Source organism: Austrofundulus limnaeus, unplaced genomic scaffold (assembly GCF_001266775.1).
Source record: "Austrofundulus limnaeus strain Quisiro unplaced genomic scaffold, Austrofundulus_limnaeus-1.0 Scaffold93, whole genome shotgun sequence".
Lineage (NCBI taxonomy): Eukaryota > Metazoa > Chordata > Actinopteri > Cyprinodontiformes > Rivulidae > Austrofundulus > Austrofundulus limnaeus.
The window spans coordinates 1007025-1031013 of record NW_013952495.1 but is presented as its reverse complement, the minus strand read 5'-3'; the positions used below and the strand labels follow the sequence as shown (position 1 = coordinate 1031013).

The 23989-nt window shown below is 38.4% G+C and overlaps 2 protein-coding genes across 5 annotated transcripts in view; one reads left to right on the top strand and one right to left on the bottom strand.

Annotated features, from left to right (window-relative positions):
- epn1a (epsin 1a) overlaps positions 1-9173 on the bottom strand; it is a 14734-nt gene extending 5561 nt beyond the window's left edge. For 2 of the 3 annotated variants that reach the window (XM_014012648.1, XM_014012650.1), the window contains exons 1-8: positions 9077-9173; positions 5512-5672; positions 5197-5298; positions 4772-4930; positions 3102-3230; positions 1776-1896; positions 1520-1677; positions 1201-1272 (exon numbers count right to left, since the gene is read on the bottom strand). In XM_014012648.1, the coding sequence (XP_013868102.1) occupies positions 1201-1272; positions 1520-1677; positions 1776-1896; positions 3102-3230; positions 4772-4930; positions 5197-5265 (708 nt within the window). In that variant the 5' untranslated portion in view covers positions 5266-5298; positions 5512-5672; positions 9077-9173. The remainder of the gene's footprint in view (positions 1-1200; positions 1273-1519; positions 1678-1775; positions 1897-3101; positions 3231-4771; positions 4931-5196; positions 5299-5511; positions 5673-9076) is intronic. The other variant, XM_014012649.1, reaches the window with a different exon arrangement.
- A 2981-nt stretch (positions 9174-12154) lies between these two features.
- On the top strand, positions 12155-22395 carry sbk3 (SH3 domain binding kinase family, member 3). Of its 2 annotated transcripts, none has more exons than XM_014012652.1 (5): positions 12155-12351; positions 12674-12796; positions 16108-16255; positions 17679-17881; positions 21410-22395. In XM_014012652.1, the coding sequence occupies exons 2-5, from the start codon at positions 12791-12793 to the stop codon at positions 22181-22183; spliced, it is 1131 nt and encodes a 376-aa protein (XP_013868106.1). In that variant the 5' UTR covers positions 12155-12351; positions 12674-12790; the 3' UTR covers positions 22184-22395. The 2 variants fall into 2 exon arrangements, with proteins under 2 accessions (XP_013868106.1, XP_013868105.1); XM_014012651.1 differs by having other exon boundaries at positions 12155-12355.
- Positions 22396-23989: the final 1594 nt, after the last annotated feature.

The following is a 23989-nucleotide window of genomic DNA, read 5'->3' as shown; positions in this document are numbered from 1 at the left end:
ACACACACACACACACACACACACACACACACACACACACACACACACACACACACACACACAGCTGTCAAACAGATGTGAAACACAAAGAACCCACCACAGGCTCAAATCAGTTTACAGCCAGACAATAAATGTCTGAATGGAAGAAAATGTTACAGAAAACTCAAGTTATTGAGTACAATCCAAAGTTTAACATAATTAACACTAATCAACCAATCACTGATTTATAACACATTTGGAAAATTAGTAAGCCGAAGTAAGGTTGAATATTTTAATGGAGTTTTAAAAACAAACCAGTCAGTTAAATCAGAAAAAGCTCTCACTAACACTAAAAATAAACCTGAAACTGGAGAAAATGCTAAACAGACAAACTATGGTTGAGAGAGGAGGGGGTTACATTTTCTTTATTTATCTGTTACCCCAATAAGATGTTAATGTGTCAGGGTGTATGCAATTTATAAAAAAAATATTCATCAAAACATTTCAGCTCAGCTCCATCTTTAATACAACAGTATTAAATGTTTTTCCTGACATCAAACTAACTCTGACTAATCCAAGGAGTTGACCGTATCTAATGCATCTGAACAAAAATAACCATCTTTAAAAGCCCCACTTTAGTTTATAAACTAACTCGGTCCAATAGTAATCGGTTCAATGATTGTAGTCACTTCAACACAAGAAGAAAACACGTTTTTCACTCTGTAAACACACCACAATATAACGATCACAACAGGGGAAAGCTGTAGCAAATAAGGAAGCATGTTTCAAATCATTTCTCCTGTTAAATGCATGCTATCAGAAAAAACAAGGGAGAGGAAAGAACAATCACTTATGACGCACTCATTCCGTATTATTATGGAAAATATTTGCCTGTATCATGCAAATTGAATTATTCATTGAGATTTCAGTGAATCAGTTGTTTGGAAGCTTAATATAAGAAGCACATCTTTCCACAACTGATGAGTGCGAGCATAAAAGGACGTGACACGCAACAGCAAACTGAATGATCTCAACAGAATTAGTGCAGTTTTATGCAAATATGTGCAAGTAGGAAAGTTTTGCAAGACAAATAGGGAGGATCATTTGTTTTTATTGATTAATCAATATTTGGTATGCACTGGAGTAATTCCAATTGACAGAAAAAAAACAGATCGTTGATGACTGCTCTCCAATCAGCTGAACACACTCTCTGCCCCTGACCTTTTGGTGCATCTCTTGGCTGAGTGTGATTGCATAGCGAAGCTCTGCATCCTCCAGAGGGTCCGTGCTATTCTGGGGGAGGTCAGTGGTTAAATGGTGAGAGCAGAGCTAGGTGCACTGCAGCAGCAAAGAATAATGTCTGTGTGTATACTGTTGCTGCATTTAAACTACAAATGGAGCTCAACCCTCCTGCTGCCCTTGGGTCAAAGTCAATCCTAAAACAGCCTCAAGGGTCCGTTTGGCCCAAAGTCAGCAGCAGGGTTAAATAAAGCAGGATGTAAACTAGCTCTGCAGGCTTAGATATGAGACTCTGCAATACCTGCTCTGCCTCTTCTTTACTCATGGCCAAAGCCAGCTGAAGCTGCAGGTCTTCCTCTCCGGAGCTCTGTGGCCACGCCTGATCAGGATCTGGCCCTAAAGAATGCGAGCCCACTGATAGGCTGCCCCCCAGGCTGGGCGCTGAGGGGGCCGAGGAGGCTGGCGGGGAAACAAAACGTGCACAGATGAGACAAATGCACCATTTTTTTACTTCCAGCTAACCGTTTATTGGTGCTTGCTAAAATAAAACATCTCACCACTGGTGGTCTGTGCCATTTTCTCTTTGGTTTTTAGAGCGTGGATCCTCTCCTCTCTTAGTTTTTCCTCATCTTTCAACAACGTCACAAGCTGTTTGGCTTTCTCTCGAACATTCAAACCCTAAAAATAAAATAAAATAGAAATCTAATAAATATATCAGTAAAATAACTCGAACACTTTAGGGTAGTATTTTTTCCTAAACAAAGATAAGATTGACTGCATTCTTATTTGTGCAAATACATTAATGTGCAAAAGTCTTCATTGATGCCTCACATCTTTATTTTGCCAGTTTATTTTATTGTGTCAATTTGTTGTCAAATAAAAATGTTAAATTATAATAAGAACAAGGAAACACAAGAAATCATGTGTCATTATAGGGCAAACACAAGTAAAGTTCAAACAAAATATGGAAACACAACAGAAATACCCATCTAAATACAAGCTGCTGCATTCTGGAAGGTTCCTTAATCGATAAGAGCTGATTTATCCAAACCAACATTTAAAGCGCTACAATAGTCCAACTCAGAAGTAATAAAAGCCTGAATCGCTTTTCAGGGTATTTGATAGGGAGATATTGCATCTAAGGAGCCAGACAGATGTAATATTTAAAAGCAGTCTTGGACAAAAGCTCTACAACAGGGCTAGGTAATATTTTATTACAGAGGCCATTTTGACTGTTTAAATAAAGGTCAATGTATCAAAGTGTTCCATGGGAACAGTTATCTGCACCTGTATATTTAAAGATGAAGAAGGTCCAAAGGTCAAGATTAGTCCATGTGTACTTTACTGCTTCTGAAAGTTTTTACAAGTTTGTTTGTTTTAATCAAGTACTTTGTACTCAAATATTTTTAGAGGAATGAGTTTTCTTCATTGTTTTTTTTTGAGCCACTCGAGATAGTCCAATTTCAATAGTAATGAAATTAACCAGCACTGAACCATTTATCCAGTTTTCTATTTATACACAGCATATAGCACTTCTTTTTAGCCAATTCTGTTACCTTTTTCTTGAAATTAACTATTTTATATAGCAATCGCTTGCTCAAGATCCATTAAAAAAACTTTTCAAAAGGCAAATTCAAAGGAATGATAAAAGGCTCAAAATGTTTGTACAGCACTGCAGTTACATAATAATGTTAGCTTCACAACTTATTAACTTTGCACACTTTATCACCTTTGTGACAATGTGCAAAGGTCAGGCCTTTGTCAGCTTCAAGTTCATTCAAAGAGATTTTACACAGCGTTCCTGCAGAACTCAAATAGAAATCAAACTAATTTAACACTTCTGATTTCTACTCAGCCATGTTAGCGTGGGTTTGTGTGTGTACCTGGTCTTTGCCGTCTCTGTCTATGTACTGGAAATCCTTGAGAGTTTGGACTGCGTAGATGTTTTCTCGACACTGTTGGGCAACGCGTTCTGAACCCGTCTTAATCAGGTATTCCATAAGAGTCATTGCCTGATGGAGAAAGAAAAAAAAATTAATTACAGTTGGAATATTCTGGATAATGAGAAAACAAAAGATTAAAAGAAAAAAAGAAAAAAAATCACACATTTTACTATAACTTCCAAATAAATTAATACCAGGAGTTAGTTATATGTGTGGGGCCAAAACCAACTAATTATGATTTTATCTCTGGAAAATAAACATCTCTCTAAAGTTTGCAGTAAATTCAAATTTTATAGGATGTATGTAATCACACATTCATATGCTCTCTGAATGAGTCACTGCTGCTGCAACAGTGTAGGCTTTGTGGTATGACTGTGGTACACTTTGGTAATAAACATGGTTATGGTATTATTATCACAATCAAATTTCCACAAGGCTGCTATGAAAACTGGGACATCAGTATTCTAGGCTCTTTCATTAGACGCCTCATAATATTACCAACGCGTTCTGACCACCTCAGACATAGTAAATCTGAACTGACAAAACTGCCTCTCATTGTCACAGCTGCATGATGAGTCTTTGACCTCTTATTGTCACAACGCACCAGGAGAACGTTTTACTCTCCTCCACATAAGAACTTACAGTGTGATTGGTCTTTGTTTATGCTGAAAGTGTTCGGACACAGCATCGGGGACCGTGGGTTTCTTAAGTCAAACCACCAAAACTCCATTTTGATTTAAACTTTGTTGTTGTTTTTTTCAAGCCCCACAAGCTCTTTGCTGCAGAGGAGGAACTAAATGCAAACTTTATCATAACAAAGAACAAAAAAGCTAAATGTGTGCAGCAGCATGGTTGCATGGATACAACCGTGGTAAGAGTGAGTTTATTTTGAAACTTAAAACCCTAACAAGACGTACTTGGATTTGGCAACTACTGCTGTTCTCAGCAGATTGAGTGACAGCAACACCTCAGAGCAGAGGAGTTTTTATCCTACGTCTCAATCTGGCTCGACAATGTGAAGCTATATGCATGTAAAAGCTCACAAGCAGCCGTTTCTCTGTTAATTATTCACTATGTAACTTATCTAAAGATAACTACCACCATATTTATTCATGTGTAATACAATCTCAAGTATAATACGATCATCATTTTTGAGCTTAAAAAGCATAAAAAATCTAATCTCCAATAATCTGCGTATAATACTACCCCCCCACCTAATTTATGGATGATTTTTAGGGTTAAATTTCTAGTATTATACATGAATAAATACAGTAGTTATGAAAAAGATCAATACCGTCCAACCCTACAAGGGTTTTTTTTAATAAAAAATAAAAATACAAATTTAAGGGTTTTAAGCAGAAGGTACAGAAAGCAGACAATACACTTCTGTTTCATTTTGTAAAAGCTCTGTCACACGATAACGTTTTAGACAACTTATAAAAGTGTTTTTGTTAGATCAAATATAAAACCTATATGTTATTTAGTCATAAAAATATATTCATAAGCTGGTATAAGTTGTCTAAAGCATCATAATGTGACAGGGCCTTAGCATGCAATGATATATTTTATTGTCTTGTACACGGTGTATATGTACACACAAAACTCCACACCTTGTACACGTGTCTCCAGTTCTTTCCGTGGTCATTGAGTCGTTTCCACACCATGCTCATAATTTCTGAGAAGGCCACAACGTTGTAGGTCAGATCTGCGATCTCTGACATGAGAGAGCTGCTGGGACCCCATGGGTCATTGGACGTTGCCTCTCTAACCTGAGCAGCACAGTAAGGGGAAAAAAACTTTCATTAACTTTCAGTCAAGGCCTTTGTGATAAGAAACACCTTTCTGAGTGAAAATGTAAACTCGTGGCTCAGGATAGACAGAAACAAAAGATGTTTAAAAAAATGTAACAGAAATGATACAAAAGCATCAGGAAGTCCTTTGTGCTGCAGAGATACCCAACGTGTGAGAAAATACAGACAGACAAAACTAAAAGGAAGAAAACTGACAGAATGAAAAAAATAAAAACCCACACAACCTTGATTTCTGCCTCTGAATAGTTGTGGACGATGTTCTTTACTTGTCGCCGTAGCGATGAGGTCGACATGGCAACTGTCTGGCCACAGACTTCTGTTGCAATCTGAACAGATGGAGATTCAAGGCTATAACGCAGAGTTTATATTATACGTGCAATTAGACAGAACATCCTTCAAACAGGTTTTAATTATTGTGACAAAAGAAACTGAGGAACCAAAGGCTGGGAAAGCTGTGAAGCAAAAAAATATAATAAAAGAACACCTTGGAAAAATAAATACAGATGGCACACACGGTTAGAAAAGTCTGTTTCACATACATCCGTTACACAAGAAGGATTCAGAATAAGGCTCTATTCTCCCAGTGTGCTCCTTCGTCTCTTCCTCGTCCTTCACTCAGTCATGGACGCCCGTGTCTCACTTTGTCTCTTTCTTCCCGCGGCAACATTGGGTCTGAAAACCAGATGTAGGTTGATGGAAACTGTTGGAAAAGATTGACGGGGACACGGTTAAACAACAAGATCCAGGATGTTTTCACAGAACAAACAGGTCAAATCTTACGCAACAGATGATCTCAAAGTAATCATTTTAAATACAAAGAACATATTCAGTTTTTAAAAAAGCCACATGATCTGGTGCTGATCCACACATGGTTGATTTCTTACCGCTCAAAACCAGCTCACTGCGTCACGTTTTATACGACGCAGTTACAAGTCTGAGGAATCACTAATTTTGCAGCTTTATTTTGATGTAGGAAAGATACCGTTTTATAAGCAGACAAGCTGTATAAACTGACACTTTAAGCTACTTTTACAACTAAAATGTTCAAAACAGAAACAACAGTTCATTGATGAGCAACATCATAACTCCAAAACCTAATTTTTTAAAATTTAATTTAAAAATTTTTAGGCTGAAAAATAATAATAAAACCCTTTAGGGTAAAGCCTAATGTGACAGAAATTAATTAAAAAAAACTTACTGATTTATGGACAACCTACTTTTGAGTTTGTGACTATTTAGATACACAGAGTTTTACAGTAAAGTCAAATGAAAACACAAAGTGTTACAGGCCTCCAGGACATGAACTGAACTTTGAACTCTGTTGCCAAGGCCATGTTTGTGTTTATTTAACTCTGAATAATATAACGTTCTTTATCGCTGCATTTCCAACAAATTATCAGACATCCAGGAGCCCATGGAGACAGCGAGCCTTAAATTAAGTCGTGGATCGTTTATACAACAGTGGAAGTAAACACAAAAGTCAACACCCAAAAAAAAAGACCCTTTCTGGACCGGTCGTTTCTTTTACCCTAAATCAGTAACTAATCCTGTGTAATGATGGTTCAACAGCATGAAAACTTTTTTTTTGAAATAGTTTTAACAGCACACTAGTTCTGGCAGTACCTCCTGCTTACACAGCAGGCTGGACAATTGTTGCTGACCAGATGCATCCTTTCAGTGTTCAAAACTGCATTTTCACACCAAACAGATGGCACCACAAGCTAGGCAAAAAAACATAACAAGGAATAAACAATAACAAGGACTTGCTTAAAGTTCTAACTTGATTTTTTTATATATTTGAGACAACTTTAGAAAACTTTTAGGAGTGCAGTGCTTCAGTAAAGCAAAAATAATAAAATAGATGCAAATAGGGTAGTTTAGTGTATGTCATGTTTTTTTAAGGTGGATATATATATCTATCTATCTATCTATCTATCTATCTATCTGGTACAAAAAATCTGAAAACAAAAACTCAGTTATTATGTTCAGAAAAATTACAAAAAGGCATAAAAACTAAAGATCCATTCATTTTAACCACTGAATAAACACTGTTGTCCAACTGAACGTTCAGGTAACTGACTCCTTTTTCTACTGCTGCTTTCCAAGAAAACCTTTAATGTTTAATGCTTGATCAGTATCACGCAAAGCCTGCATTATGTTTTATACCTGTGGAATGTCGAGCAATCACAGTAACATGCTTTATTCACTTTTGTGCAAAATAAACAAATAATTACCTGTAATGAACTTGGAAGCTTGAATTATAAACACTACAAGTTTGAAAACCCAGTAAAAGATTTGCCTATATTATTACCACATAGTCATTTGTGTTCTAATACTTTTATATAATGCAAAATATCTAAAAATCATTAATTTTACCATAATGTGTTTTTACCATGACATGTTATACTGTATCTAAAAAGGGTGATGTTTAAAAATATTTATTTTTCTATTTTGCACAGTACAAAATAACTTCAATTAGACATTTTTTTATTTGCCAAACTGACTGACTTCTGCTTTAAAATGACGATATCACTCAAAGAGGTTAGATTTTAAAAATGAAGATCATGCAGTGAATACTTGAGTTTTTGATGTATTGTTAATATTCTGATGAGCCTGACACACTGTGTGTCATGCACATATGAACATACTGTAAATGTTTCACTACAGAAGCCACTTCAGAAACTCCTAAAGCTCTGCAACAAAGTTTAGACCGGCCACCTACTCTCTAAGAGCAGCCCCTGAGAAAACGATCAGGTTTCACTCAGACAACATTTCAACTCTGCTGCTCGCAACCACAACACACACACGTCTTCATTTCACATGTATTTATGACCCTCAGATGTCTTACATACTGCACTGCAAGCAGGAGTCACGCCATGACCTAGCTTCTTAAATAAATAGCAGAGTTTGAAGTTCACGGACGACTATCCTTACTGAAAGTAGCCCTCCTTCACCTTCCAAGTAGATAACCCGATTAGTAATCCATATTCATCAGGTTCATAAAGCACTGCTTTCATCTCATCTGTCTCCTCTGAAAAGCATTTTAAAACCTCTGCAGTCTGGTATTTCATGGCCCAATCCTGACACTTCACCTTGTGAGTCTCACTCAGCGGTGGCCATGCTTCAGCTTTCATTACCTTGGGCCAAGTCTCTGGGCAAAGTGCAAGCACACGTTGTGCTGGAGGTAGATTGCTTTTCTAAACTACACTGAGAATAGAAAAGCAGAAGCTTCCAGGTAGTTTAATTGGAAACTGTTAGTATGCAAACTGGAAAATTAATAAATACCTCATGTGAAAATGATGCAATTCTGAGGGATTCATGTTTTGGTGTGGATTTAATAAAATGCAAAATTATATTGTGGCAATATGCTAATTTCCCTAACTTTGCAAAGACAAATGACAACCCTAACCCTAAATGACAAAAGTTAGAATAAAAGCCAAACTACTTCATTCCCTCTAATGTTGAACTCACATGTGGACAGCAGCGTTAAGTGAAAGGAGGCACATCCGCCCAGATAAGGCAAACAACCGTTAATCAACACACACTTTACCATCATGTCACAACTGTCAAGTTAACAAAAGGTGAGCATTTATCCAACATATACACACCTGTACATGCACCACTGTTAAAGGAGCGTGACAGCGATGTCTACGACAAACAAGATTTAAAGAAATCCCCCAACTAACAGTAGCTGTCATTTAGCAGCTAACACACATTAGCCACATAGCAACTAACTAATCGAAACTGTTGACTAGCAGAGTTTGTCACTGCGCTCAGGGAAGTCTAAAAACTATACTCAGTAAAGAAAACGAAAAGGTATCACTTCACATTAATAAGCCAGCCACAGACCGTCAGAGCTCCCCCGTCATAGCACTGAATTAATACAGACTAGATACGAAGGTTACCCTCCAGTTTTCACTGATAAAGAAATCACTTGCTGCTAGCTAGTTAGCTTCTGATGCTAGTTCGGCACTTTACGAGAACTAGACGGCGGGGACACGTCCTGCTTCAGGGCAGCGGCGATTAGGGTCGTCCGAAATGACGAAAGGCTACTAAATATAGACAGCACAACACGATAAACAGCTGAATGAAACGAATACTGACCCTGTTGTAGCCGGAGTGTACGAGGAGATGGCCGAATTTCCGGTTCCGTTCTCGCCCACAGGAAGGACCGCACCCCCTGTCAGCAGTGTTTTCCTGCGATGGAAGCGGTACTCGTGAATTAAGTGACTTTTTCACGCCAAAATTCAAGTCCCGCAAGAGAAGCACGCACGAGCTAACGTAATGATTCTTAATTTTTATCTTTATTCAAAAACAGAAATATATTGAAGCTATGAGCTTATTAATATTTATGTTTTGTAGGTGGAAAAAACACTTCTTCTTTTGCAATTTTTTTTTATTTATTTTTGTTTGTTTTGCACCTTTGTGCTTTTTGTCTATCAGAGGATAAGTTAGGTGGTATGGAAGCCCAGTGCTGCCATTGTACAGATTAAAAAAAAGAAAGTATAAGATATCCTAAAATTCTGACATGTTGTGTATCATAATTATGAAATCTCATCATCATGCATTGGTATTTTCTAATTGTGATAGCATGTGACAGTTACTATCATCATTTTGACTTAACATCACAACATCTCATAATAATTTGAGACTACGTCTGAGATACATTCTCAAAATTATGAGACACCAAGTGACACATTGAGATAATATTACATAAATAAGAGATGCTAAGTGATAAAGATATGGTAGCTCATAAATATGACTTTTGTTAGGACTTATCAGACGCTATGTTATAACTTTAAGACTTATCTCATAATTTTAAAACACTAAGTTGTAGTTTTAATTAGATATGCCATTTTAATTTTTATAATTTTAGATAGATAGATAGATAGATAGATAGATAGATAGATAGATAGATAGATAGATAGATAGATAGATAGATAGATAGATAGATAGATAGATTATTTTAATTTTTTCACTCTACTAAAGTTATAAATCCACTACAATTGTAATAAAACGTTTTTGATTTATTTTTGCTGTAACTTCAGTTATCCACCAGGGGGAGCCATTTCCCTTCTCTCTTCAGATGAATCCAGAACAGACTTTTTGAGTTCTGTCAGATGAAACAATATTAATTCCTGCTAAAGCCCATAGATGAGAACCCAATGAACAGGTGGTATACATGTGTTACATGTTTCCCTTTTATTCTGCAAATCATCATCCTGTCTTGTGCATTATAAATATCTAAATGCTCCTCTTTGACTCATCACTCAGAGGTTCATGACATATTCTGCACACATGTGCGTCTCTGAGTCTGTGTCCATGAATGACAGTAGCTCTCTGGGGGCAAGTTGTGATCCAGTTTTGGAGCAGAGCAGCTGGTTGTCACAACAGGGGCTGCAGGACCCTGTGGTGTGAGCAGCGTGGATGTACATACTGTATGTCCGAGCTGCGAACAGAGACAGGCCGTTGTGATGGCAGCCAGTGTTTGTGTTACATAATACACAGCCGTCAAGACAGTTGCAGTCACACTGCTGCAGAATGTGCGTATGCACTAAGTGAACTCTACTGAAGTGGACAGAGAGAGGAGGGTGTTAAAACTATGGTAGCTGCAGGAGAGACCTGAGCTCCTGGTGTTAAAGAGCAACCCGAGTCCAGCATGAAGCTGGGTTTTACAGCTTCAGCTGTTAGCTGTGATGGTTTGCAGTGAAAGGTAATGAAATGTATATTAAGAGCGATTAGAGTGGAGAAGGTTAATGAGGAAAGAAAGAAAATGCATAAAAATATGATTTAATGAGGGTTTTTTTTTAGCTTTAACAAAACAAATCCCTGAATGGAGAAACTCTCAGAAAGTATTTAATGATTGTGCATCTAAAGTCTGTTAACTTTTAACTCCAGTTTCAAATGGTTGCCATCAATAAGCAAACATAGCAACCACATAAAAGACTATAACTCAACCAGTTTTACTCATATTGAGTATAAATTTGGTGTGGTAGTAGCCGAAAGTCATTCTCATCACATACTCTGAACACTAACTGATTAAAATGATTTGTTTTTACAGCTTAATCCAGTCAACTTTGTATGTTAGCAAAAAAATCTCATGAACCTCCATAAAATCCTCAGAAAACAATAACTGGATATGTATCAAGAACTCCTTCAATTTTGGAGTCAACTCGTTTAAAGATGGCCGCCACAACCAACTGACTTTAGGAAACACAAAGTAGCTTCAACTCAGCCAATTTTACAGATCCGGAGCTAAAATTTGATGTGGTAGTAACTGAAACTCATCCCTATCACATACTCCAAGTGATATGTTATGCCCAAAATCTTTGTTTTGACCATTGGCATCAACTCTGTTTATCTGTTAGTAAAATATCTCATCAGTTATTGATCAGATTTTATTGAAACTCTCAGAAATGAATCGGTGGATATACATCTACAACTCGTAAACTTTTGGAGTTACACCGATGTAAGATGGCCACTTTAGCTAATCAAAATTATGTGAAAACTCAATCATATTGAGCTAAAATTCAGTGTGGTCATAGCTTAGAGTCATTCCCAACACATACTTCAAACTTTATCTACTGTGTGAGATTAACTGTTAAAAGTCAACCCTGTCTGTTTGTTAACAAAATATCTCAGGGATAACTGGACAGATTTTAATGGAAATTTATCTGAGAAATCTCTGGATGTGCATCTAAAACTGACATTTAGACTCAACTGCCTCAGATAATTGCTTTTACCAACACAAAAATGGCCTATAACCCAATCAGTTTTAGAGGTAATGAGGTGAATTATTGTAGCTGAGAGACATTCTCACCTTATGCTCCGTCACAAGACGTGGTTGTGGCCACCATCTTGAGTCAAAACTCTGGCATGAAAATTGGTGAACGATTAGCATTCCTTCAAGTAAAGCTATGTTTTTGATTATAATCTGTTTTTCAACTCTCTTATTGTTAAAAACTTAACTTCAGTTTAAAAAAACAGTTTAATTTGGAGATAAAAAAAAACAATTACATTAGGTTTTATCTGTTTATAAGGTTTTTCCTTCATGACAGACATAGTTAAATTCTGCAACGACCAATCGTTTTTTACAATAAATTAGTTTTTCGAGGATCTTTTCTTGGTGTTTCACAGAGTGAGGTTCTGACCCCAGCTTTAGGAAGCTCTGACGTAAAGGGGAAAAAAAAAACACTATAAAGAAGAGGTTCATGTGTTGTACCCATGTAATCCCAGCAATGATTCAGGGATCATGCATACAACTTGTTGGCTTATTCCCATCGTTCCAGCATAGCTGCTGATTAAAGCAGGAATCCTGGATCTCTCAGACTCAAAGTGAGGAGGTGGTGAAGAGACGTGGACAAGAAAAGAAGAGGAGTGTGAGTGAGTGACAACAGAGATGAAGAGTTTGCATGTCCAGGCTGAAACTGTGGAATATTAACAGTGCTGTACTTTGTAAGAGGGAGGGCAGGGGGGCACACAGGGGCTTGGGGGGCTTGTGGCTTGTTCGTGCATGTTTGGAGAAGAGGAGGAGAGAGTGTGTTGGCACGGGTGGAAAGAGGGAGAGAGAGAGAGACAGAGAGGGAGAGAGAGAGAGTTGGCTGTGTGTGTCTCCTGAGGGAGACGCACACAGCCAATATCTAAGTTTCCAGTAAACATTGATGAGGGTCTTCCATAAAGCTGCTGAACATGTGACCACAGAGCAAAGACAGAGACATACTGTCCAGCCTGCAGACAAACAGCGTTTCTCCACATCTGAGCTGATCTAATGAAAAGAGGCAAGACGAACTGAACACGGATCAACGAACCGAAGCAGCAATGACAGTAAGTCTCACGTATTGTTCAGTTTTCTACAAACATAACATAAAGTCAGAACGTCAAATGAGCTGTGCAAACATTTCAAAACACCTTTATTTCTTCAAGCTTTTTGCTTCAGAGTAGCCAGAGTTTCCATTTAAAGTGTGCAGACACTCTGAGGGTCTTTTAACATTTATTTTATTTAGTTTTTATTCATTTTCAATGCAATGCTTGACTAATTTTAGTGGTGTGATTTTTTGTTTGTTTGTTTGTTTGTTGAACTCAGTCAGATGATCATCTAATATTTGACACATTTTCATCTCAACTGCTGCTAAAACACTGTTTTATAAGTCAAACTGTGTTACTTTTTGGTATTTTATTTGAATTTAATTTATTTTTTATTAATTTAATCTAAATAAAAGGCAATATATTCTGTTTTGTGGCAAGCTGCTTGTAACAAAGTGTCTAAAAATTTTGTTTCTCTTGGTTTATTGTGTTTGAGCGCCTTTTTATACCTACATGATTCACAGATCATTCACACAAACAAAAAGTCTATTAAAAACATTTGAGTTTGATGGCTTGACACATTTACAAATATTCCTCTGAAAACATTTAGGGTCTGCACTGAAAATGTGTAAAAAAGCAGCCAAAGTCCAAAGAAAAAGTAAAAGTAATCTAAAAGATGAGAGAGAAGCAACATAAAAAGAACTCATTCATTCATTTATGTGCTGACAGCTCTGCTCACTGTCACACATGTTTTTGCAGCTGTATGATAACATGCAGTCTTTGCGGGCAGTCTGATAAACTGCAGGTTCGAAGCTCGATAACAAGCTGCTGAGAGGATTTTCAGCTTTATGTGTTGATTACTTTTAACGAACATCAGACACGTTAAAGATGTTAACTCAGTTAGAGTTGGCATTGGAACCTCGCAGCACTTGCTACTTCGTGCCAAAAGCCATAAATTGAAAGAGGTTTAATTAAAAATCAGCTCAGCTTACAAGCCTAACCTTTTAGCAGATGGTTCTGCATTTTTGTTATATTAACGCCAAAAATTCTTCAACTAAACTGTGATCATAAAAACAAAACTCTGCAGAGCATCACTGAATTTATTTTTAAAGTTGAATAAAAGGCAACAAAAATTACATTAAACTGATAAAAACATTCAAGAACATTACACTAAACATTTTTCTCCATGACACCATAAAAAAAACACTCCTGTATTTATAATAAAGTAAGATTCTGATTTAACACATATCGTTATACAGGAGTCCCAGTATGATACATCATGATATATTGCAACAAGCAAGGCAATATATTGTCATTTTTTCTCCAGAACTACTCGATTTTTTTAAAAAAACTCAGTATAATGAGAACACCATACGTTGCATGTATAAAATCTTCAGTTTTTTAAATCTAATCAAGACTAGAGAGAGAACTGCATTTGTTCACATTTTGTCTTACAGCATCCATCCATTAAGTCTTAATTATAAAAGGATGCATTATCAGGAAGTGAAATATTGCTACAGTATGTTTCAGTGTACAGATATTTTCTCACCCCCTAATTAAAATGTTTATAAAAGTTTAGAACACATTTCCACTTTTACACTGTATGCCTTTTATCTCACTTTTATATTAATTTAAAATGTGGTGTGGTAGTAGCTGAGAGTTATTCTCACATCTCACAAGATTTATCAGATGATATTATGTGTATAACTTTGTCACTTCTTGTCATAGGATGATCTTAGTTTTAAACCACAGGTGCCCAGTCTGGAAACTGTGGGCCAAAATTTGCCAGCCAAGACATTTGATTTGGCCCAACAGCAGTTGTCTTGGTTCTAGGTTGTAACTTCCTATCATTCTGTGTAGAATCTGTGTATTTCATGAACTGGCCCAGTGACTGTGCACATAATGGACTGTAGAGCAGATAGTTTTTACTCATGGAGCTTCCTTTGTCTTTGAATTACACGATAAAACATGAAGCACAAGTAACTACAGGAGACATAGATTTAAGCACACATGTAGATTTTCACACTTTAAAAGACCACAAATACTCATAATTTATCAGTTTATGAAATGTCCCATGAGCCTTTGCTGCCTGAGTGAACTGGCTGCTAGCTTAATAATAAAAAATAAAAGGACTTTACTTCGAAAATATTTGTGATTCATGTGTTAAATACCGCAGCTCCCAGATAGATTTTCATTTTTGCCCTCTTGTAGAAAACGTTTGGGCAGCCCTGTTTTAAACTCTGGCTTGAAAGGTGGTGGTCGATATGCATTCTCTCAAAGGAAAGATTTGATTACTTTAAACTTCTGGTGTTCCTTAGATAATTTGCAGGTTGAACTTTGTAATGTCTACAGATCCTGTCACATTATAATGTTTTAGACAACTTGTGCCAATTAATGAAAAGCTTTTATGTCTAAACTACTAATAAATTGTATATTTAATCAGTTTGTTATCATCACAGCATGTAACACCTGAAAGAGGCTTCAAGTTGATTTTTTTAAAATTCCATCTTCAACGTAGATGTCTTTAAAATTTTCACAAGTTGACATAAGTTGTCTAAAACCTTATAATGCAAGAGGGTCTTCAGTTACACAGTTTGTGTTTGCCATAAAATACTCCAAAGATGATTAATCTAAAACAAAAAGTACTGCAGTCGTATGATGTTTAGGCGAAAACAGCATTTACAACATTTCCCGTGGCAATAACAGTAGCAATTTACATCCCATCTGTTGCTTAGTTACACAACATGTGAAAGGTCACGAGTAAAAATATGTTATCCACCTCTGATCGCTTTATCTTTTGTGTTAAGCTGCGTGTCTTTGCTGTTCGCAGTTATAGTTTACAGGGGGCGTGTGGCGGGGGATCTACTTCAAAGGAAATCATCACGACTTTCATAAAGCAGATGATGATGATGATGATGATGGAAACAGGGAGAGAATGGCAGCACCACATGTTCCGATTGTCAGGAATTAATCCAGTTTATTGTAAACATCAGAGACGATCAGCCCAGATTAGCAAAGGTGATATATTCCACTATAATCTGCCAATAGAACTGGAATAGCACAAGTTATTTCATCCCTCAAAACAAGAGAAGCAAATAAATGTTTAATATTACAGCTAATGAGATACATGAGACTTGTGTTGTGCAGCTCATGTCATGTTTGGTTACCAGAATGTGCAGCTTCAGAGGCACACTTCATTCTTTGTACATCCCTGTCATCGTGCTGCTCACTGTGGCTCCTATTTCCCTCCATACCACAGAATCAAATCCCCGGTCTTCGCTGTAATGACACAGAACCTGAACTTGTGTGTCTGTTTGCGTGTGTCTCCGCAGGCGGCGGCAGCTCAAGAACTCGACGAGCTATGTTTCCTGTCAGCTCAGGCCTTGCCCAGCCTGAAAGTATCCAAACACTTCCAGGTGCTGAAGCTCCTGGGACAGGGATCGTACGGAAAGGTCATGCTGGCCGTGCACAGGAAGAGAGGTCAGTGCAACGTCAGGGGGTTAGATTTGTTTACCCCCCACAAATGAAAACATTGGGTTTAATACAGGTCTCAATACATGGGTTACAGCCCATGTAGTGCGCATTTTTCAGCTGCTTATGTCACTGCGCCGTGCCGTAGGCTGTCCCAATTTGTACTCATCTGGCCATCAAACGAGACAGAAAAAACCCAAAAAACAGGCTGCATCTGAGTATGGCCAGGTCCCAAAGCTCGAACTTTTTCACCCTTGTGTACTTCAAATGCATCTTCTCGCTGAAGGGTTTGAGTGTGTCCCAATTCTCGGTCTTTCAGCTCGTCCCCTTTGTGCCCTTGATCCACTCTTGGATTGCAACCCCTAAATGGCAATACATCCTATGTAACTAATACAAAGAAAAGGCCATCCTCTTTTAATAGGGTTTTGGCTAATTAGACATTATAAAATTGATTCAGTTTTATTAAGTCTTAACAGCTATGATGGAGCAGAAAAACATAAAACATGCAGGATAGCAGTCCTCAAGGACAAACAAGAAGAAAAGTTATTTACAAGTGAGAAACATTTAAGATGATCCCCAATTTAATCACCCCAAGGTCAGACTATGCAGTGCTCAGAGGAACCTCAGAGCTCCATAGACTCAGTTAACAGGTTAAAGTTCACGAAAGCAGAATTAGAAACAGACTAAACAAGTATGGCTTGTTTGGAAGGGTTGTCAGGAGGAACAACCTTCTCCTAAAAAAAAAGAAAAAAATAAAAGCAGCCAGGGCAGCATGACTTCAGTTTGTAATGTTGCTGCTGAATGAACCAGAAGGACTTCAGGAGTTTCAAATAAATCCTAACATCACGAAGAAGTTTGATCATAATTTACAGCAACATGTTTGGAAAGCAAACAGCTCATTGGCACAAACAGCTCTGATCAACTGTTGAGCACAAAGAACAGCAGCAGTTCAGACCTGTGGTGGAACCTTAACAGAGCTGTACAGAGAGGAATGTCTGGAAACCACAATGAACTGTAGCAATGTTGCAAACAAGAGTGGGCCAAAATTCCTCCACATCCATGTTCCTGCTAAAAATGGTTTTACACCTATGAACTTGGTGATTTACTCAGTTTTTAATGTTTTTGTACATTTGAGGTTAGATTTGAGCCTATTAAAGATCAGACCATGGCTCAGAGGGTGTTTTTGTCTTCTCATGTGACAGTTCAGCATGTGTTCATTTAACCTTTAGTGCTTCTGCGACGAAGCGTTCTGCTAACCCCTCTGGGCCTGAACCGCAGCAGCTGGAGCAAAGCCGAGAAACACGGTCGATCCAAAGGGAGATTATGTTTGCTAACAGTGTCAATGATGGCTTAACGTGCAGCCCCAACAATGCTGAGAGGTTTTAAATAGAGCATTGTTCAGTCCTTTTTACCGCTGCTCCATTCCCATCAGGAACTCCCATGGCTCTGAAGTTCTTCCCGCGCCAGTCCACCTCCCTCACCTCCTTCCTGCGGGAATACAACCTCTCTCTCTCTTACTGCACCCATCCTTCTCTGACGCGGGCCGTGGGCATCTTCTTCTCCACGCCGTCCTACTATGTTTTTGCCCAACAGGCGTGTCTCTACGGCGACCTCTACAGTGTCATTGTGTCAGAGGTCAGTTAGTCTGGTGTGTGGCATGGCTTACTGTACATTTAAATATTCCACTAATTTCCTGCAAAAAAACAGGAGTATTTTCTTTTGCACAAACATATAACATCCCTCTGGATTACATAATGCATGTGAAAAATATTCAAAGTGATAAAACTGGATATTTTTTGATAAATGCATGACAACTTTTCTGCTCGTCTTTCTTTGCACAGCTGATCCAGATACACTGAGTTTTTATTCCTGCCAGTAAAAAAAACTTGAGACGTGTTTGATAACAGCCTCCAGCAGACCTATTTCTGCGTTTATGCCACTGCCAGGAACACAACAGAGCGATGATAAGAATAAAGAAGTGAAGGGAGACACGTTAGATGAAGCAAAGCAGGGATTTCCAGGAGCGTCAGTGAATGTTCTGGTGACGCAGATATTATTGTCTCAGTGCCAAAGTGCTTCAACCACGTTTCTGACCTAAAATGCTGACGTGTCTCCACTTGAACTTATTATTTTGCTTGTTTTCTATATAACATGGTAAAGGAATAAACTAAATAGGACCCAGTTATATTAAATTATTAGCACTTTACAGAAAATAGGTAAGATTGAATATTTTTGGCCTAAATTAAAGGAATGCATTGGTTTAATAATAATAATAATAATAATAATAATAATAATAATAATAATAATAATAATAAAAATAATTTTAATAATACCTTTCAGGACACCCAAGGACACTGTACAACAGAAAAGAAACAACTCTAGATACATAGAATGATGGGTAGTGCAGGAGAAACATCAATAAAGAACAGTCACATAATAATAATACAATGAATTAGACAAATTGAACAATAGGGTTGTGGGGGAGAAACATAGAAATGAGGACTACAAAACCATCATATCTTGAGGTACAATGACCAGTCAATCAGAGTTAACAGTGGTAGGCTAATCTGAAAAGATGTGTCTTCAGGCCAGTCTTAAACGGGGGGAGAGAGGTGTAATTGTGTAATCCATGGGGTAGTGGGTTCCAGAGTTTAGCATCTGAAAGCTCTGCTCCCCATGGTGCTGAGGCAGGCAGAGGGTATAAAGAGTTGGAGGGAGGAGGCAGATCTTAGAGAGTGGGAGGGTGTGGAGATGTTTAGGAGGTCTAGGAGGTCGGACAGGTAAGGAGGGGAAAGATTGTGGATAGCTTTGAAGGTGTGTAGGAGAATTTTAAAGATGATGCAGGATTTAACTGGGAGCCAATGGAGCTGTTGTAGGACTGGAGTGATGTGGGCAGAGGATGAGGTTTGAGTGATTACACGGGCAGCTGAGTTCTGAAATTGGGGAGGCCAAACAGTAGGGAGCTGCAGTAGTCAATCCGACAACTGCAACTCTAAGAATTTAAGACTAACTTTATTGGGAATTTTAGCGGAAATGGGACCCAAAATACAGTATAACTAAAAAAAACACTCAAATTTATTTTTAGTAAAATAAAAAACTAAACAAACTGCATCAAAAGTTTTGGATATTTACAATTTATTATTGTTCTGCTATTTTTCAAATATTGGAGTAAATTCACTTGTGGTGCACTTTAGAAATGCCATCCATCCATCCATCCATCCATCCATCCATCCATCCATCCATCCATCCATCCATCCATCCATCCTCATACCCATCCTTCCATCCATCCACCCTCATACCCATCCATCCATCCATCCTTCCATCCATCCATCCATCCATCCATCCATCCATCCATCCATCCATCCTTCCATCCATCCATCCATCCATCTTCTGTACACGCTTCTTCCTTTCATGGTCACTGGTGCCCATATCCAGCAGTCACAGTGCGAGGGGTGGGGTACACCCTGGACAGGTCGCAAGTCTATCAAAGGGCACTTTAGAAATGAACAACAACAACAACAACAACAACAACAACAACAACAACAACAACAAGGACATTATAAAATTGATCCGGTTTGACTTTTTTTTTACTTTAGAAATGAAAAATATAAATTAGGAAAAACAAATCCAGGGTTTGAGCTGAAAAGTTTTTTTGTTGTTGTTTTCTGCACCACCCTGGGGTGACTTTTGCTGTAACTTGATGTGATATAAATAAACCAAACTGTTCTGAAAATTTTTCCATGAATTAGTTAACACTTTACGCTTTGAGGCAAAAACGTTTTTGGGTTAATGGGGTTATTATTGTATGACAAATTATTCAACCTCATCATTTTCAAGGAACTCTTCATTGAATAGTTTTATTTATTTAAATGACAGACATCAAATAACTTTTGATACTTAAGTAATCGACTTACTTTAATAACTAACTCTTCACTAGAGCTGAAAACATCTGGGCCAAGTTTATATTTGTCTCTGTGAGTAAAATAATTTAGAGACGGACCCTCACTTGGATTTGAAGAGACAGCTTTAAAATGAGTTAATCTGAGACACACCTCAGAAAAGGGGTGAAAGAGGGGCTTGTGGAGTTACAATAAGGAGGAATTCAGACTAAAGCATGGCGGTTTTACTTTATATAGACCCCAACTGAATGATTTAAATGTGACAAAAAAGGATTTAACAAATAATATTTTTTACTTTTAATTTGTCTGGCCCAGTTCTGGCCCACACAAGGCATTAATGCTCAGCCAATAAAGAGTGACAGCCCTTTGATGGCCCGGATGTGGTTTTCTGGAAGTGGTCCATGCATGGGTCAAGACCACACAAACTTAACCACAATCGGGCCAGTGGTGGCATTGACAGATTTGGGCTGCCTACTCCAGGGTTCCTACAGCTTAGAGCAAGTTAAATTTAAGACTTTTTAAATATTTATTTTATGCCACGTGAAATGAAGATTAAAACCGACTTCACAATGAACACAAATGCAAAAAAAAGTTATTCAGTAAATTTAAAACATAAATGAATAAATCTTACTAATTGTTATAATATTTGAGATTACAATAATCCTGCTTACAATGTGTGAACATTTTTAGGACCTCTGAAAGGTTGATTTAAGACATTTTAAGGCTAATTGGATTGATGAATTCAATGCCTTTTAAGACTTTTTAAGGATGGGCAGCATGATGGCTCAGTGGTTAGCACTGACGCCTCACAGCAAGAAGGTCCTGGGTTCGGACCTGGGGTCTTTCTGTGCGGTGTTTGCATGTCCTTCTTGTGCTTGCGTGGGTTTTCTCCAGGTGCTCCAATTTCCCCCACAACACACAAATATGTAGGATAGGTTGCCTTCAGGCCCAGGCTGCCCTTGAAAAAGAAATTTGTGATCTCAATAGAATTTGCCCCGTTAAACAATGGTAAATAAATAAAGAATCTGCAGGAATTCTGTAAACCAAATCATAACTGGGCCAGTTGTGGCATACCATTTTAAAAACAGTGCCATCACAACCAGACCTGGCCCACGTCTGGTTGGCCATGCCAGCAGTCAGCCAGCAGGGCCAGTTTGACACCACATCTGGCCCACACCTGTCTGCCATGTGGGAGTCTGATGTGATGAAGCCTCTGAGTCTGACCCTTCTTGACCCTTTGTTCTTATCGCTCCGTCTGTCTCAGGTTGGGGTGAATGAAGACTGCGTCCAGAGGGTGATGTCCCAGCTGAGCGGCGCCGTCACGCACCTCCACTCCCTGGGCTTCGTCCACCGGGACATCAAACCCGAGAACGTCTTCCTGTGCGACAGCTCCTGCCGCTGGGTGAAGCTGGGGGACTTCGGCCTCACCCGGGCCACCGGCACCACTGTCCGAGCCGTGTGGTACGAGTCGCCCTTCTGCACGCCGGAGGTGGAAGCGGTCAAGACGGCCGAGAAAGAGATGGAGAGGAGGCTGAGCGAGGGGATCGAGGAGGAGGTGGAGGACATCTGGATCACGGTGCAGCCCTGCATCGACAGCTGGGCCCTCGGGGTCCTCGTCTACTGCCTCCTGACGGGCTGCTTCCCCTGGGAGGAGAGCACCCGCGATGACCCCGGCTTCTGCAGATACATAAAGTGGTTTGACCGCGAGGCAGAGATGGACAAAACCAAGTGGAGGGATGAGGAGGACACTGACAGTTACACAATCATGGAGCAGAGGCAGAAAGAAAACCCTCCTCCCTCGCAGTTCGAGGGTCTCAGCCCGTTAGTGATGACTCTTCTGAAGGAGCTGCTGCACCCCGAGCCCCAACGCAGAGGAAACCCGGAGGAGATCCTGAGCTACCTGGGGGGGCCGTGGCTCATGGAGACCGCCAAGGAGGAGAGGAGGAGGGCAGAGGAGGCTGAGAAGGAGGCCAGGAAGATCCGGGAAACAGGAGGAGTAGAAGAGGAACTGCTCAGGGAGGGAAGAGGAGAAAGATGAGCTTTGTCTCAGGACTTTATTTAAATCAGATTATTTTTGTAGAAACGACTCATATAAAGGTGCTACTCTTTACATATCATTTGTAAATATCTCTGATCAGGTGTTTTATATATTTCTGCGTGTGCTCAGATCATTTAGTTAAAAAGTGAACTGAACTGCTTTATATCAACTCTGTAATTAATCTGTTTGAATAAAAATATAATCTTATCAGACCCATTATTTCAAGCCTTAAACATCAACTCATAACTCGACTTTGTTAGGCTGCTTTTTAAAAAGTTTTTCAATCAAATAAAACATTTTAAATGGTTACCTTTTTAATATACAAGACTGATTTGTGTATTTATTCACAGCAGTATCATCTAGTGAAGCAACAGGTGCAGCAGAATAGATCTAAAATTAGAACAATGCAGTTTATTACCAGAGAACTCTTCTTAGCCTGTCTGCTGTAAAAATAAACGTGTAAGGGTAAAAAAAAAAGTCACTTTTCTGAATAAAGCACATTTAAAGGAAGTTTCAGGAAGTCAGACAAGTACAAGTGAACTTAAGTGCTTATGGTAAAACAAAAAAAAAGGTTTGAAATCAGCTCAAAATGAAAAAAAAGTCTGGAGCTGTTATAATCTTGTTATGAAGTTCTTAATGTTCTCTGTGTAAGATTTTCACACTAAAACAAACATTAGTAAGTGACATCTGTTTGTCCTCACTACTACATAAAAGCAGTGAAATAAAACTCTGCCCTACATTCGATGGAGCTAAATTAAAGTTAGGTTTAACTTCCCCTTTTGCAACATGCATAATATCACAGTTTCAGTTTGGCCTGAGTCCCCGCTAGTAGCAACTGCTGGAGTGCAGTGTGAAGGTGCCAGCAGTGTCTCTGCTAACCCTCGCTAAGAGTCCCTCCAGATGGATTTAAAAATAGATCCCAGGACCCATCTATTCACACAGCCAAGCGTATCATCACCTCGCTGCGACCAGCCGCACTCTGCAGGCCTCCAAATGCAGAAGTCAGGTCGTGTTGGCGCCCAGAGGCCTGGACCAGCACAATCTGGTGGGACGCTCTTATCCATTTTGTCCTGTTTAAGCTCCCAGATCACTTTTCTTTTCATCTCACCACTTGTAGATTACTTTACGCATATCTGCTTGTTAACTTTTCCACTTTCACATTTGTTTCAGATCTATTTCTTTCCATAAAATATCAAATTCTGGATTTTATTTTATTTTTTTTCAGTAGCTGCCCTCTTAGACAGTCTTGTATGAAGCATCTCAAAGTGATACTTGAGTCAAAGTAAGACTATCTTATAAAATTACTTTAGCAAAAGTAAAAGTCTCCTCTAAAAATATTACTTGAGTAAAATTCTTCAAGTATCTGACATTTATTGTACTTAAGTATCAAGGGTAAATTTCTGATTTTAAATGTACTCAAGTATTAAAAGTAAAAGTACTGATGGGAGTGGGTGCTGCCTATAGGTTAAACACTATTTTATGTAAAAGAACAAGTTTTGTCTTTTACCTTTTAACCCACCTGTTATGTTCGTTTCTGAGGAACAGCAAAAATGTTTCTGGGTCAGTTTGACCTGGGGCATGTTTAGTCATGCCATAGTGTCAGAAACCAAAAAAAAATCCCCCGAAATTTTTTTATATCTGATTATTAACTTCATTACTTACAATTTCAATCAATATTTGTGAATTGATGTTTTTTTAATTTCAGATAAAGGATGAATGAGGACAATTTACTCAATTTCCTAAAAAAAAGTGTTACATTTTTTATGTCCAATACACACACACACACACACACACACACACACACAC